General features: G+C 41.4%; 1 protein-coding gene across 11 annotated transcripts in view; it reads left to right on the forward strand.

The window, feature by feature from the left end:
- The window catches only part of DCTN1 (dynactin subunit 1), a 733647-nt gene that overhangs the window by 369429 nt on the left and 346888 nt on the right, over positions 1-17330 (forward strand). For 6 of the 11 annotated variants that reach the window (XM_085642808.1, XM_085642810.1, XM_085642809.1 and 3 more), the window contains exon 5: positions 15706-15726. The exons of the other annotated variants lie outside the window; for them this stretch is intronic. In XM_085642808.1, coding sequence (XP_085498934.1) covers positions 15706-15726 — 21 coding nt within the window. The remainder of the gene's footprint in view (positions 1-15705; positions 15727-17330) is intronic. 11 annotated transcript variants of the gene reach the window in all.

Below are 17330 nucleotides of genomic sequence, written 5' to 3' on the forward strand. Positions count from 1 at the left end.
TTTGCACCTTTGCTTTCACGAGACAGGGGTAGTCTGTATTCTGGATTCAGTATTTTGGTCGGACGATATTACTCGCCTAGATACTCAGCTGCACAGCCTCTAAATCCCCAAGGGCAGTATTGAAGACGGTCTCATACAATGCAGCTAATGTGGTCTTTACCTCCTGGGAATGGGATTTTGGGTGGCGGAGGTTTTCCAGTGAGCTTGGTGGAGTAATCCTGTGACATGGTCTACACGCCCGCAGTTACCTTGATGGTATTCAAGACTCAAGGTCCGGAGTGTGTCCAGCCCACACACAATATCTAAACGCACATAGCCATAACTGTTGTAATGCATTCATTTTACGTCGAAGTTTAGTAATCATTACATTTGTAGACATTAAGTATGGTGACACTGGTGTTGGGCTAACACCTTTTATTCTATGTTGTTGAAGACCAAACCTAGCTCGCTGCATATGTCTGAAGATGACTTGTGTATGTAGTACACCATTCTTTGTACTTAAATGATTCTTCAAATAAGATCGTGCTTGAAAGAAGAGTTTTTTTAAAAGCACATTTTTAGAAAGTGTGTCGTTGTGTAATTGTCTACAGACTGTTCGACTTGCACAGAACAATCCCGTCAGGGTTTGCAGAGCTCTCCGATAAGATGAAACAAACATGTGGAAATCCCTTCTTACTTGAGCCTACGATTGATAAATAATGAAGACCCACCTGATCTCTCTCGCCAGACACCATCTTGTTCAAAAACACTTCAAAATAAAATGCAGAGAAAGTGCTCAACCCAGAACCTGACACAGACTGAATGTTTGAGTAACCACAAATGTTCAATGAACATCCAGAAGGGTTTTGGGTTCATTGTATTACATTAAAGAACACCAGAATGTTATGACTAATAGTCTCATGGCTGAGCCTGCAACAAGGACAACTGAATAGATAATGACATGTTTGTCTGGATAGTTCTCACAGAATAACTATAATGACTTTCATGCCTCCCAAGACAGGCTGTTGATAAACTGTACATACTGGTGACTGGCGGAAAGGTCTCCTGTTGGCTTGGCGATACACGCTGATGGCTTTTCTCGATTGTTGTTAACAATAAAAAAGCATTTGCAGGTGGCTGCCGCTTTGCTCTAGCCTGTTGGCAAATTAACATTTCAATACTAACAATTAATAAGGTACATTCAGTCTTTTTTTTTTTTTTTTTTTTTTTTTACAATTCTGTTTCTCCTGTTATGGTTAAAGATTTTTTTATTTATAAATAGAGATGGCAGTCATTTTATGAAAATCTGACTCATTCAGTGCATAAGTAACTTATTCTACTGAGAGATGTTTATAACCAAGTGTATTAACATTTCTGCATTGTAGGATCTTCATTGAGAGTCCTAAACAGTAGAGTAGTTCCCCACTGCGTGTGTCGACCCTGCAGCACTTCTCATAGATGTGTTTTCCAAATATCATACCATTTGTCAGTGTCCATACATCTTCATGATGAGCAGCACCCGGCAATAGCCTATCAGAAGCTCAGTTTTTCCCCCTCAATAACTTATGATGATCGTTAAATAACTGTTTCAAGCCTAAGTGAAATGAGTTTCATTCTTGCATTGCAGTATCTAGTGTGCAGAAAGATGTGAAAATGTATGAAAGGGAAGCAAAAAACGAATCCTTGTAGGCTTTCATTGCAAGATGAGGAAACAAAAGTATCCTGCCTCTTTAGGAATCCAAGAGCTCACCCTCCCTGATGCACTCTACTGGTAGTTACCTCAGAGAAATGCAAAAACAACAGAATGCAGAACAATGTCATACATTCACTCCAGTACAGAGATCTGGGCCTAAATCCATCGTTTTTGCTCACCATGCCATTCCAGTTTGAACCCAACCATCTGCAAATCAGTCTTGACCCTGTGCCCAATGGGAACAGTCCAGCCCGAATTGCCAGGCCAGGTCCTCCCTGGACTGGAAACAATCATCCTAGGACCGGTTTCAGGGTTTCACCCCTCATCAGCCAGGATAGCTTGACTCCAGTGGCAAGGAGAACATGGGATCTACGTCTGAGCATACCCATCCCACTCGGGTGACAAATGCAAAAACAGCAATTTTGGACAGAATGCAGAACAATATCATACAATCACCCCAGTACAAAGATCTGGGTCTAAATCCATAGTTTTTTTTGTCCAGGGAAGATGTGGCTTGGCAGCTCGGGCTGGACTGTTCCCATGAGGCACAGGGTCAAGACTGATTTGCATATAGCTGTGTCTGAACTGGGGTGGTGAAGTGAGCTAAAGAACGATGATGGATTCAACCCAGATCTGTGACTGGGGGTGAGTGTCTGAAAAGTTTCAGTGCTCCGTCCATCATCTCCTTGCGTTTGCTTAGTTACCTCAGAGAGCCAGTTATTTTGCTGGGTCTGTGAGTAGGATCTAGAAAGCACATATACGGTTTCCCATCTATTTTTAATTACAATTTGACAACAAACCCCTGTTTTTACAGCTTCACTCACTATCTTTAACTTCTGTCTGTCAAGAGTAGTCACTTTTAGCTGCTATGACACAATTTCTCCACAGACAATGCCTTCTCTTTTTTGAGAAGTGTCTCTCGTTTAAGAAAAAAAGGCTGTTTCTGACCCTCCACCAGGTCTATATGGTGTGATTGCTAGGCTCTCACTTGGTAAAGGATTGTCGATGATTCCAGAAACACTACAAACAAGAGTGGCTCTTAAGCCTCTCTCTTCATATAGTATCTAGGTTGTTTGATATAGCAGAAGAAAAATGTGTGACTCCTTCCGCTTTCAAAGTGGCCACACCACGTTTCTTTAAAAAGACACAGAGCACCACAACACTGTACGGACTTCTTAAAACCTGAGCCTAAACCGCACTCTTTTATAGCGACTTCAGTAAGAAGACCTGCCGCTGCATCAGAAACCACAGCTCCACCAGTGTGCCAACGTAAACCTCTAGATGCCACAGGATAAAAGGTGTGCAGCATAGCCACTACGCATCTAAAAATGCTAGTGTCACTGCACTACTTGGTCATTACGTAAGAGAAATATGCAAACGCATGCGCTCAATTGCTGGTCTGCAGAAACATCGGCTGTAAGACGTCCCCAAGATGCTGCAGGAGAACTCTCTGATTGCTAACCAGACCATTAGTGATGCGATGAGTCAACGGAGTTGGCAGCTCCTGGATAATAGGAAATGTTCCCTTGATTTTGCTAGTTAACAGAGCATTAAGTATTACGTCAGACAAAAGTTTATCTTTGGGAATTGAGTTTTTCTTTATTTTTTTAAAACAAATATATTCATCTTTGTAAATCATACAAATTCATTAAACAAAAAATCATCCAGAATATTAAAAACTTCCTAAAATACAATACAGTTTCAATACATTCACATAAACAAAAATGAAATTATAAAAGAAATCTTTATAACACCATTATGACCAGCATAACGTTGAGACAAAAACACAATTTGTAAGATTCAGAAACTTCTCTTTACGAGTGCACATCAGATTAAATTTTTGGAAATACAGTACATTATACGTTGACAAATCTTGTATATACGTAATCTGTATTTATTCTCTGATTGCGCTATCCACAGCGTCGACGCGTTTCGATGGTTTCAGACTGATAATCCCATCTTTATCAAGACCACATACTTTTGTCTCACACTTCAGGAATTTTCCTTTGGGATTGGCGATCTTTTCCTGGCCCCTTATTCGTTTTAAAGTTCTATTAACCCACTTCTTTCAACTTCTTCGTAGTTTGGTATGCTATATTTTATTCTTTCTTCTCGTAATGACGTCGGGTTTTACTATTTAAAAGAAATTGTTTTTTCCTTTGTATCTGTCTGTCAATTTTCTGTACTGCGCGGTATTTTAAATTGTTTTTTTCTTCTGCGTCAGTATATCTGAATATACGCTGTCTTGTAATCGTAATGTTTGTTTAAGCATCGGAGCACGCTCTGTAGTAATTTTCCGAGTTCTTGCGCTGCCGATTGTTTAAAAACCTCTTCCTACATAGGCGAGTCTGATTTCTCGCTGTGTAATAGCCGTCCTGTCAGGATCTGGATCGGAGCTAATGGATTTACGATTACAAGACAGCGTAGATATACTGACGCAGAAGAAAAAAACAATTTAAAATACCGCGCAGTACAGAAAATTGACAGACAGATACAAAGGAAAAAACAATTTCTTTTAAATAGTAAAACCCGACGTCATTACGAGAAGAAAGAATAAAATATAGCATACCAAACTACGAAGAAGTTGAAAGAAGTGGGTTAATAGAACTTTAAAACGAATAAGGGGCCAGGAAAAGATCGCCAATCCCAAAGGAAAATTCCTGAAGTGTGAGACAAAAGTATGTGGTCTTGATAAAGATGGGATTATCAGTCTGAAACCATCGAAACGCGTCGACGCTGTGGATAGCGCAATCAGAGAATAAATACAGATTACGTATATACAAGATTTGTCAACGTATAATGTACTGTATTTCCAAAAATTTAATCTGATGTGCACTCGTAAAGAGAAGTTTCTGAATCTTACAAATTGTGTTTTTGTCTCAACGTTATGCTGGTCATAATGGTGTTATAAAGATTTCTTTTATAATTTCATTTTTGTTTATGTGAATGTATTGAAACTGTATTGTATTTTAGGAAGTTTTTAATATTCTGGATGATTTTTTGTTTAATGAATTTGTATGATTTACAAAGATGAATATATTTGTTTTAAAAAAATAAAGAAAAACTCAATTCCCAAAGATAAACTTTTGTCTGACGTAATACTTAATGCTCTGTTAACTAGCAAAATCAAGGGAACATTTCCTTTTATCTGGGTAAAGTACCCTATCTCCCTTGGTTACTAAGGGGTCCCTCTCAATCTTTCTAACAGCTCCTGGATAATGCCATGGCATCCATTCATCATGGCTGCACTCACAACCCTAAAACAAGATGCAGAGATGAAGATCATGAACCTTTCCTGTTCAGCATACAAAGGATGAGATGCTGTAAATGAAAAATAAATAAGACTCTGAAAGCAGTGGTAACAAAATGGCATAGAAGTTGACTATTTTATTAACACGGAGTCCAAACCCCTCGCTGGCCTTTTCTTCCACAGCAGCAGTACTCCCAAGGCCCGAGAAGCTCTTACCAGAGAAGAGCATCAAAAACAACTTCAACAGAGTCTCCGTCCTCCATAGGCAGATACTTCTCTGGCACCGGACGGTGACAAGCTATTATCCTCTTCTATTCCCCCCTCTTGTGGTGAGAGCGGTATCTTTGAATCTGACAGAGTGGACACCAATTACAAAAGGCAGAGAACTGCTGAATACTGTAGCTTGTGGATATCTTGTACGTTTCCAGGCCATTCCACAGCTAGTTTCACTAAAACCAACATAGAAAGCACCAATTGTATATCTCTAAAAAGAATCATCATTCGTATCCAAAAAAAATGTGATCAGGCCAGTTCCATCGGCTCAAGTAAATCTTGGAGTTTACTCCAAATATTTCATACTGGAGACAAAAGGCCCGAAATAATGAATTCAGAGCTGTGTTAGTCCTATGGTTTACAAACAAATTCATGATGGATTTTTTAATGTTAATCCAACATCAAGTCTATCCAGATTTACGACAAAAAGAATATATGCCAGTAATCTAAAAGACGCGTTCTTCCGCATGCCAGTAAAAAAGACCCCTAGGAAATTCCTCTATTTTGTACTTGAACACAGTCACTGTAAATACACACTCCTACTTTTTGGCCTTAAGTCTGCTCCACGAACATTCTTAAAATGTATGGCTGTGGTAGCAACCCACTTAATAAGCAATGGCAAAGCCAATAGGTCTCGCCTAAGCAAGAGCTATTGGCTTTGCCAATATGTTTTAGCCGTGTTGTACACCAGGATGGCTAAAAGTTAGTGGGTAAAGGAAAGTGGAGCAAAGTGTTGTAAGTAGAATGGAGTGGCGTTGAGTGGGGTAGAGTTAAGTGTCATAGAGTGGAGTGGGGGAAGTAGAGTGGAAGGGCATAGAGTGGAGTAGAGTGAAGTTGGCATAGAGTGTCGTGGAGTGGTGTCGACCAGAGTGGAATGGCATAGAGGGTGTTGCGTAGAGTGTTGTAGAGTGTAGATCGGAGTAGATTGTCATGGAGTGGCATACAGTGGAGTAGTGTAGGAGAGTGGAACGGTATAGTGTGGAGTAGCCTGTGTTGAGTTGAGTCGCATGAAGTGGTGTAGAGTGGAGTAGTGTGTCATAGAATGGTGTAGAGTGGAGTCGTGTGTCATAGAATAGTGTGGATAAATGTGGCATGTAGTGTTGTAGTGTGGAGTAAAGTGTCATAGAGCGGAGAAGTTTAATAAAGTAGATCGTCCTAGAGTGGAATGCCATAAAGTGGACCAGAGTGAATTAGCATAAAGTATAGTGGTGCAGAGTGGATTGGGTCAGAGTGCATTGGTTTTGAGTAAAGTGGTGTTGTCATTGGCATAGAGTGCAGTGACGTAGAGTAGAGTGGTGCAGTGGTGTAGAGTAGATTTTTACAGAGTAGAGTGAAGTGGAGTGGTTGTGCAGGGTAGAGTGGAGTGGTTTAGGGTAGAGTGCAGAGGTGTAGAGTAGAGTGGCGTAGATTGCAGTAGCATAGAGTAGAGTACAGTGGTGCAGAATAGTGTGCAGTGTCGCAGAGTACATTGGCGTAGAGTTGAGTGCAGTGGCATAGAGCGTAGTGGGGTTGAGTTCAGTGGCTTAGAGTGCAGTCTTGCAGAGTATAGTGTCATAGAGTGCAGTGGCATAGAGTTAATTAGCAGAGTAGAGTGGTGAAGACTGCAGTGGTGCACAGTAGAGTGCACTGGTGTAAAGTGGTGCAGAGTAAAGAGGAGTAGAGTGCAGTGTCAGAGTGCAGTGGTGCACAGTAGATTAGAGTGGTGCAGATTGCGGGGGAGTGGTGCAGACAGTTCAGTGGTGCTGAATATTCAGTTGCGCGGAGTAGAGTGTCATAGAGTGGTGCAGAGTAAAGTGACATATAGTGCAATGGTAAAGGGTAGAGTGCAGTGGCGAGAGTAGTGTAGTAGAGTGCATTTGCATAGAGTGCATTGGCTTAGAGAACAGCGGCATAGAATAGAGTGGTGAAGGGTAGATTGCAGTGGTGGCGACTGGAATGGCGCAGAGTTTATAGAATGGCGTAGTGCAGTGGCATAAAGTAAACTTTCACAGTTGAGTGAAGTAACGTAGAGTGCAGTGGCATAGAGTAGAGCTATGTAGATTGCAGAGTAGATTAGAGTGGATTAGCATAGAGTGCAGTGGTGTATGGCAGAGTAGCGTGGGGTAGAGTGAATTTAGAGTTGAGTGGTGTAGAGTAGAGGCGTGGAGTTTTGCAGAGTAGAGTGACGTGATGTAGTGTGGAGTGGGGCAGAGTACAGTGGCATGGAGTGGGGCAGAGTGGAGTGGGATAAGGTGGAGTATGCATGTTGTGGTAGCGCACTGCCATTACTAACGACACATCTTCAATTGAAATGACCATTACATTTGCACAGATATGCAGTTTTAGTGATAAAAGTATACAGTACACAAACGATAATGGTTGGAAATGTCTGATTTTTTTTAAATCATGTTAACGTATTTGTTTTACTTCAGAATTACCAAAAATGCGCTACATTTGTACTTTCCATATTTAAATTTTGTTTTGTACTAGAAACAAAATAACATTGTCCGCCACACCCTGAGTAGCCAGCACATTTGTCACATAAATCCTCTCACTTTGATGTCGGAGAAAGAAAAGTAAACACCAAGCTCCCTGAAAGTGAGAGCCTGACATTTGACCAATGTGACAAGATAAGAAGATTTAAAGGCATGTTTACATAAATTCTGTACTGGGGGCAGAATACAGTAAATGGGGTTTGGCAAAGAAAGGGACAAACTCAAGCTGGGCAGCCTAAAACTAATAGTCAGCAAATAGAAAGCAAGCAAATCTGAGTTACAAACCACAAAGCCAATGGCAAGCAACGGGCAGAATGCATTCCCAGGGAACCTCTCCGAATGTCCCCAAGATGCCATTTGCAAACCAGTCAGCTGTGCTGTCTGGTAGCCTTCGACTTGAAAAGGAGGAGGATTTTCATCTATGCTTACTTAGACGACCGGCTGCTGGAAGCTCTCACTCGGGTGAAAGTAAAACAGTATTTCCTGACAATAATAGACAGTCTAGGTCTTCATATTAACGTTCAAAAATTAGTTTCAGCACCGGTTCAAAGACTGTGTTATCTGAGGACAGAGTTAGATACCATTAAGGAAAGTAATGATTCTTTTCTGTCAAGGAAAAATGCTGCAGCCTGAGTACAACCTCCAATCCAAAAGCAAGACCAATCTTCCTGCTTCTAGGCTCTTGTGCAGCAATGTCTAGAGGACCAAGGGTGTCGGAGGTTGAAACCGATGAGAACAACTTGACCCGTGCAGTGAGACCATCTCTGGCATGGTGGTGCAGAAGGGGCAGCTTGCTCAAAAGAGTTCTTTTCAGAACGAGCTTCCGCAGTGGACAATCCGGGAAGCCGCATACTATGATGTCCATAGAACTGCATGTATGTCCAAACCGGACCTACTGACCAAACTTAGGAACAAATGTATCACTTGACCCTGCATCATTGAATTTAGATGCATGGCTCCTGAAGTGACAGTATGGTCTCCTAAATCTCCCCCGGCCCTTTATGGTGATATTGAAAAAGCAAAACGTCCTTTAACAAGGCTTTTATTTCTTAAACTTGTAAGGGTTTTGTATTTGGTGTCAAGATAAAAGAGAAATCCAATCACTTGTCCGAAAGATGCGATTTTGCCTTTTTGGCTTAGCACAATCAAAACTTACATTTGCATCAATGAAAGTTAATGTGACTGCCAGCGTCCCCAAACTTGGTAGGCTCAGCTCTTGAGACAACAATACGCAAGGTCACATTGCCTCATCTCTCCTGGAAGACCACTTTCTTAATGGCTATTACCTCTGCTTGGAGAGTAAGCGTATTGCAGGCCTAATCTGCGATAAACCCAAACACCGTTTTCCGTTCTAATAGCGTGGTAATGAGAATCCATTCTTTATTCACCCCAAAGGTAGTTTCAGACTTGCATATTAGTCTGAGTATTACCCTCCCTACTTTATTTCCTAATCCTTCAACACATGCAGAAAACGCTCTATATTCTCTAGACCAGTGGCTCCCAAACTTTTTAGAGCTACAACCCTTTTTTTTTTTAGAAAGACAAACATTCATGACCCATCTATTTTTATAGGGCATTGAGGCAGCCATTTTTTTAATATAGAAGTAAAGCTTTTTTGTGGTAAGGCACTGTAATTTACAGACAGCACATTTTCCATTGAAACGACCACTACATTTGCACAGACATACAGTTTTACTGATAAAACTATATCATGTACAAATGATAAAGTGTGGAAGTCCAGCTTCAGTGAATATTTTGAATTTTTGCATCACTAAGTAAAGTGTTGTGATTTGTTCTGGTTCTATTGAAGTCTTTGTTTCCATCACGCTTCAGAATTAAAGAGAAACAGTGCTTCATTTTTGCTTTCTTAGCTGCGGAGTGTCTACAGTTTATTTGCCGATATTACCAATTTGTTGCATGTTACAAAACAATGACGTCATACAGCCTTTCCTTTCACACTTGTGTACTACAACAAGTTTGTGACTTGATTGTCTTATCTCTGGGAGAGTATTTTACAAATCCCAATCCCCATGTTAAAAAACATAAGCTGCAATCTGCCAGAAGATATAGCCTGACATTTAACGTCTGTCTTTGAAGGGCAGCAGAATTTAAAGCCATCTTTGTTTATTTACTTGGACTATGGTCCCACCAAATCCAGCTCACAATCCACCAGTAAGTCGCGACCCACAGTTTGGGAACCACTGGTCTGGATAGTAGAAAGGTTCTTCATATCTAGATAATATGGATAAGTGAAGGACAAGGAACAACATTTTATTAACAGCTGTCAGATTAGACAAGGCCTAGTACATGCGAGCAATCTATTGCTAGATGGATACTATCCTGTATCACGTTATTCTGTAAACCAGCAACCAAGCCTCTGCCTCATAAGCCTAAGGCTCACTCTACCAGCTACTGTAGCTTGGGTCAGACATATATCAATGGCTGACATATGTAATGCAGCTACATGGAAACCAATACGCTTATGTGCATAGCATTATTGCTATTAACACTCCGGCAGATGCTAGGATGGGTCAGGGAACCATGAGAAGTCGCTTTAAATAGAACATCTTTGTCAATATATCATTCTATTAGTGTTTTATCCTTCTTCTCTTCCTCCTGTCCAGCAGGTGCTCTATGGGTTCAGACATTCGCTTTCTGTGCTATTCTACTCTTTATGGCCGTCAGTGAAGATCCTGCGATGCACAATCAATAGTTGGTCCTGGTTCTGTATCGTAGGAATCTACATTGAAGTCACAAAGAACCCTCGCGCCTCCCCGGCTGGGTAATGTTCAGTACTGAAAAGTGGATAAGATATTTAAAAAGATTATATCTAAGTCGTGCAGAAACAACTGGCAGTCTGCGATCCCTGGTAGGGGAAGCTCCTGGACTCGTAAAGAAACCGGATGCTTTTTTTATCGTCTTGCAACAAAGGCCTATTACGCTGCATGTTTTGCCTCCCTTAGATGGGACCTTTTAATTGGCAGTACATTTGTGAGAAGCGCTTCGAGGTAACCCTTTCATTTGTCCTAGACTGCAAAGTGGTGTCTTGTATTTCAGCATAGCCCTACAGTCACTTTTATGAGTGCAATACAACCAAGATTAGCCTACAACGTTCCATACACCCTAGAAAATACTGAGTGATGGATGGTTCACATTATTAATGTCTGATACTGTTGGAGTGTTATCCGCAAACATTGCGGTTGTTAGTCATGGTGTGAAGATGGTGAAGGAATAAATGCTTTATCTGTGGGTTTGTTGGGTATGGCCTGGTCAGAATGGGTGGCTGACCTCTCCCTAGCTTTACTCATATTGGCTTGCTGGAACTCACATGATTGGCTGGCTGGCTTTGTGCCTGTAAATAGGTCCACGACTTTCCACTTCTCTGTGCCTTGCACGGTGTAGATCTTGATTTGGCAGCTTAAATGTTGGCTGCAGTATACCCCAATGCAAGCGGTCTGTCTGAGGCGTCCGTCCTAGTGTGACTTATTGAAGTTGTAGAGGTCTCCGAATGTATCCACAAACTCTCTATTGGAATTGTTAGTGCTCTAAAAAAAAGACATCAGTTAAAGGAAATTAGAAGTATTGAATATCCAAAAAGATTGGCAATCTTATTTTAAAGAGATTGTTATATAGACTCCTATGGGGTTAACCAGTGTTTGTTGAGCTTTCAAAGCATGAAGGGATAAACAAGGATTAGGGACACTTTGGTGTGTAATATTGAAATACTAATAGCTCTATGTGAATACCTGTGATTCTTTTCCCCAAGGGGCTCGGAGTGGCATCAAATGCGCAATAAGAGCAAGCTTGGCATGTTTGTGATCTCTCTCAGCGCCCTTTAGAAGAATGCCTCCTCTGTAGTCACAGTTGCACATCTACGGTGTAATGTTCTGCATGGCCGCCACCTCATCTCCTCATACGCTTCTGTTGTCTAGGGATAGTAATACTCGGCCGTGGCTGAGACCTGGTGTCCTGCCAGTTGTACCATCACTTCCCTTCGCCAACGTAATTTAAGGAATAAACCTACCTGGCGTCCTGCCGTCTCCTCACATCACGCACAGCATTTTGTACACTCTTCCAAATATTTAATAAAAGTGGTGGTGTTCTGCACCCACCTTCACCATCCTCTGTTTTTATTAATTCCTTACCTTTACTTCTGCTGCACACATATACACACAACTGTTTCCTGCCACCCAGGCGAATGGAGAGTTTGGTGTAGCCAGAGCGCTTTCCACTTTACCCGCCTTCCTCTTGTCTGTGGACATCCAACAGAGGTGGATGAAGGCAGGTATGACCATAAGCCAGCGTTCTGTCACCTTACTCCGGTCTCTAGAGGCTGAGGCAAGGTGGGGGAATATAATGAATGAACCCGTATGACGTAGCTGGGCTGGTTTGCTACGTCATAGGAGTGAATATCTGAATTCAGCGAATGGTATTAACAATATTGACTCGCTATGAGAGTCCTACATAAAGCTGTACTTTATGATTATGTATTCTTTTCATTTCCGCCAAGTGAGCTGAAGATGAAGAGATGTGTAAAAAGATAGGACGCCGAACCATAATACAAGTAAATGGAAGGAAAGACTTCATGAAAATTTCAAGAATCCGAGAATGTCTGGGTTCATAGTAGTTTTTGGTGTATGTAAATGAGGTTTTCTGACCTCTTCCATTCAACAACTTTTACAAGTGTGACCGTGCCTGACCCAGATATGCTGATCCTGATTCTTCCATTTTAGCATCATTTATTGGAGGGAATGGACCAGTATCTGGCTTCGTTAATTTTGTTGCAGGGTGTTTCATGGAGTTCCTAAGTTTACTTTTTATTAGATATCACAAGCAACATTTTGATAAAGATTTCAAATTTGAACGTAGAGTGGTGTTCACATACGCAGTAGGATCCTATTTTTCCGTGGCCAACTCTTTACGCATTACATTTTCAACCATAGACCATTTGGCACCGGCCTCCGCTGGTGGCAGCAAGGTTGTTGGTGCTCAGAAACAGTGAGACTTGGTCATAGAGGCAGAGTGTGGAGCATCTCAGATTTCTAGTTCGTAATCCAATGTTTTCTTCTTCTGACGTTAATTATTATTGTTTTGTTCTAAAAGGTTGTTGGTTTTAACTTGCAGTTTTGGACATGTTTCCTCAATTGTATTTGTTGAGACAGAGGGCCCGATTGCGAATTTGGCTGTGTTGGAGCGGCCGCCACACCAGCGCCCCACTCCCACACCACCAAACTCGATCGCTGCCCGCCTGCCAGATTACAGGTCTCCTCGTGGCCTGGCGGGCGGTGCCTGGCAGTGCTGTGCTGTGCAGTGCTAAGGCTCATAGGTGAGCCTCTGAACTGCAGCGCAGAGGGCGTCCCAAAGCCAGTTCCTGCTGGGCATAAACTGTGCAGCCCATACCGTACGGGATCTGGGGTGATGCACACAGGGAAGTAAACCATGCACAGGGGCACCAAGGCCCTGTGCGGCCCTCTTACTTCCCTGAGCACCACACTTTTAACCATATGCTTGGTGGTGCCTCAGTGGCACTACCAGCATAATCCTGTCCCAGACAGCCGCGCCACAGCAGAGGGATCGCAGATCCGCAGCGGTTGCGGCAGTCCCATGGCACTCCGACCGCCGAAGTTGTAATACAGTGGTTGGCCCGAAGGACTCGTAATTAGGGCCAGTCTTTAGACCCATGTGCAGTTGTGTATTCTTTGAGCTTTGGTATAGTGATGTATGGAATCATTTATTGTATTTAATGTTTATTCTCCGTTTTAGTTACTGATTTTATTATCTTCAGGTAGCTACCATACCTTTAATACCAAATTCTAACAGAAAATTGAACAACATTGAGTTGGTTTGAGGTTATGCAGCTGCTCTTTTCTAAAAACATTTTGTATTCCAATGTGTCTGAATTTGGATTCTGGCGTGCTTTGCTGGAGTGATTTTGTATTTCCGTAAGTGTTTTCGTAAAGTCCGGTATCAGTGACTGCCCGCCTAGTTTCAGATCAGCCATTGACTTTAATACTTTGAATGGTAACAGTTTTGTTAGTAGTCTTTTACATTTTCCAATCCTCAGCAAGGACCTGTAGTTTGACTGGCTGATTGTAAAGGCTTCATAATCAACATCAAGCTGGATTTCATCCTCCTAACCTTAATCAGTGAATTCAGAATTATTTAGCTTAAGAGAAGTAGGTGGATGCTTCCTGGTCCAAAAGTATGTGGAGCCTGATGGACTAACCTGTCTTGTGGTCGCAAATGCTGCGATTCCCCAATAGGTGGGTTTGTGAACGAATGCCGTTTGGGGGGCTTTAAACCTTTACCAATCCCCACGTTGGAATTTGCAATGGATACAGATTCTCAATTCTGGGAGCACGTGTTATAGGCGTCCCTTCAAATTGTTTATAGGTTTGAGATCCATCAATGTTTTGCAACACTAGTCCAGTTGCAAAACAGTGAAAGAATGTAAGCTCCCGATCTGTGGTGGTAACCCATTCGCTGAAGGGAAGGGTGTTCCCTTGCGACCCCTTTTTCCTTTGTGAATGTAAAGAAAATGTTTTTAGGAGAAGGTGGTGGTCCAGGGAAACACTGCCAATACTCAGACTTTTAGGAAAAAGTAAACTTTTTTTTTTTTTAAACGCAGCCCAGTTTTCTTTAAGGAGAATGGGCTTCATTTTAAACGTAAAAAACTGCTTCCAATTCTAGACATGGTGATCTGCTGACCCCAGCTGACCACCATCTCTCTGATTTGACCATTCGTTGTGAGTCACAAATTGCGACATGCCTAATGAGTATTCTGAGGGTGGGGTTGTCTGCAATTCTCTAGGAGTCCTTATTTTGTGGACTGACCTATTAGTGCCTAGGTTGGTTCATAAAATCGGATTCCATTCGGAAATAGTCAGCACACAATTTGTGATCCGTTTTCAGAAATAGAAGCACTGGAGACCAAGCCCCAAGAGAGGCTTTTATTTGTGTCTCTGTTAAAAGCTGCATTGAACTGAGCATGCATCACACTGGCTGGGCATGTACTAGCGGGGCTAGAGCTAGTGCTGTCTAATCTTACGCTGAATTCAGGGGAGACTAGACCTCCATTTTACTCTCCTGAGGGAAGCTCAATTATCAAACCCAAACTTCAGCAAGCTAGGGTGTCAGCTGGGAGCAATGCCGGGACAAAAAGAGCCAGAGTACATAAAATCCACACAGGGATCGCAATAGAACCTGCACAACCCGGGGCTAATGGGGGAGGAAATACTGCGGACCTTGTGTAAATTGCTATTAGTAAACATTCTGCTTCTCTAGCTTAATTAAAAAGATGATGATTTCAAAATGATGCCATACAGTTCCTCCTCTTTTGTTCATGCTAGTGTTTGCTATTTTAATAATTGTATCTATTTTACGTGAGTACATACACTTGAATAGCGCTCAGTCTGCAGGTTTGCAAAATAGTAAACATATTTTAAGGCTACAGGATATGTTTTCAAAAATTAAAATAGAAAAATGCCTAAAAAACAGTAAAGATCTTTGAATTTTATCTTCCTTTCATTTGTGCTGTCTATACATTTGAAATATTTTATTATAAGGCAGTGTACACTTAGAAGTGGATGATCCCGGTTCTCTATAACCATTAAAACACAAATGAAAAAGAAATATTTTTAGAAACCTCTGAAGATAGATTTTTCTTCTATTGTTCCCTTTTTTGTCAATAATTGCTCTGATTTAGCCATATCTTCTTAGACGTTTGTAAGAAATACCTGAATAGAGTTTTTGGTTGTACTGGTTAGTTGTAAAAATGATATTACTCTTTGTGGTGTAAACCTCACTTGCCTAAACCAGTAAGTTACTTTGCAATTTTTAAGTTTCCATTAAAGTTTTTTATTTTAAACAAATCTAATTTTTACCATGTGGTTAGTAGTCATTGTAATACTTTGTCTTTGTGTACAACAATATCTTGCTGAACTTTCACCCTGCCCATTTTCTAACAGAATCCATGACCTTTATCCTAAACTGATCTGAACTAATCTGTCTAATCTTTCCCACCCTTCTGAATGCAGCGTGGACTCAAACCTAAAAAGGTGGTGCTTACTTGTGCCTGTTTCTTATTAACCTTTTTGTCACAGACTCATAGCATGAAAGCCCCTGGCATGTTTATTGCTGTTGCACCGGTCATCTCATTGTCAAGCAGCATGCTTCTTCATTGCATGGGCATCTTGCTTCTCCAGCTTCGATTGGCATCGCACCATTTAAAGGAACTGGGTTTATTGAGATGATCGTGTCCATATGTGGACTCCAGCTGACTTGAATCCACCTCACTGGAATGCTTTAAACTTGAGGTTAGCTTTTGCGCGTAGGTTTGTGGACCTGGAGAGCGTGAGCAGACATTACGGAAATGTGAGAAGTTTCTTGTAGGAATCGAAAGAAAATCAACTTTGAACCCAAAGTAGCCATTCTGCATTCTTTTAAATGACTATTACTTCCTTCCTTCTTAATTTCTTAACTTTGTTGTCGTGTTCATAATCTACATTGCCTAAAAGTCAAAAATGAACACAGACATATTGACCTCTGAGATTAATATTTGAGCAAAAATGTAAAGTGACTTGAAAAACAAGAGTAGGCGACAAAAACAGAATTGTTTTCTCCATGTTTCATTGCTCTGTAGAGTTCTACTGCATATAGAAAAATCCTCAATCGTACATGTTAGATAATTGTATCATAACTACAAACTTTCTTATAAGCAGTTAAAAAAATATATTTTACCGTTGTTCATTTGAACGAGTGTTTAAATTCACAAGCAGAAAGCCCCCGGTCTTCTTTGGAGATGAGATGTTCTGCGCATAGCTTTCGTAAAGTGTTTCTTTATTTTTGCCTGTGAAGATAATATACCTTTGGGAGGAGAGATGATCTGACCGGTGAAAAGCCCTGCTGCAGAAAAGGCGAAGTAGCCTGTCTGCCGCGCAAAGATCCACAGGGGAAGAAGAGGTGGAAATACTATCCCTGCTCAATAAGATGATTGCAGAGCATGAGCAAGAAGAAGAAAGGCCGAGGAAGGATGTGACGCTGTGGAGAGCTGTGGGTCCATAGTGCAGAGTGGAAGTTATACCCACAATTTAATATTGGACATTGACCGACGATGCAAAGCAAGGGTTCTGCGTTTCACTAGCCGCTTCGCATCAGCCACGACTACTGGGATGAGATGCTGGCATGGCATGCCAGTTCTCTGCCTTCTTTAGTAACCGCTCTCGTCCTGCTAGCCCAAATTGCCTCCGTGTGTCTGTAGGTTCACCGATCTGCATGCTTCCTTGCCTGCTTTTTTGACTTCTCTTGTCTGTCTGTTCATATTGATATGGTGCACTAGTTGTCTACTTGTTTCTTACAATGTGTGCAAATGTGTTTCCCAAACATGGCTGTCTCCTGAGCGCTGTGGTATTGAATTTCGCATTTCATTGCATCCTTATCTTGCATGCCACTGCAGGTCTATTTTACTGCATTATGGTAAAATGATATTTCTTACCTGAGCCCATTTTCACTGGGATTAATACAGACCATATATCACTGCGAACAGGTACTTGTTTTTTGTTAAGATTGTAATCTTGCATGTCTTAAACACCTTTGTACATTTTTAAATTACCTTTTTTACCAATAAGTTGTGTTTTTTGTTAGACTTGAGTACAGTATTAAG

The sequence above is a fragment of the Triturus cristatus genome, chromosome 2_2, assembly GCF_964204655.1.
Source record: "Triturus cristatus chromosome 2_2, aTriCri1.1, whole genome shotgun sequence".
NCBI lineage: Eukaryota > Metazoa > Chordata > Amphibia > Caudata > Salamandridae > Triturus > Triturus cristatus.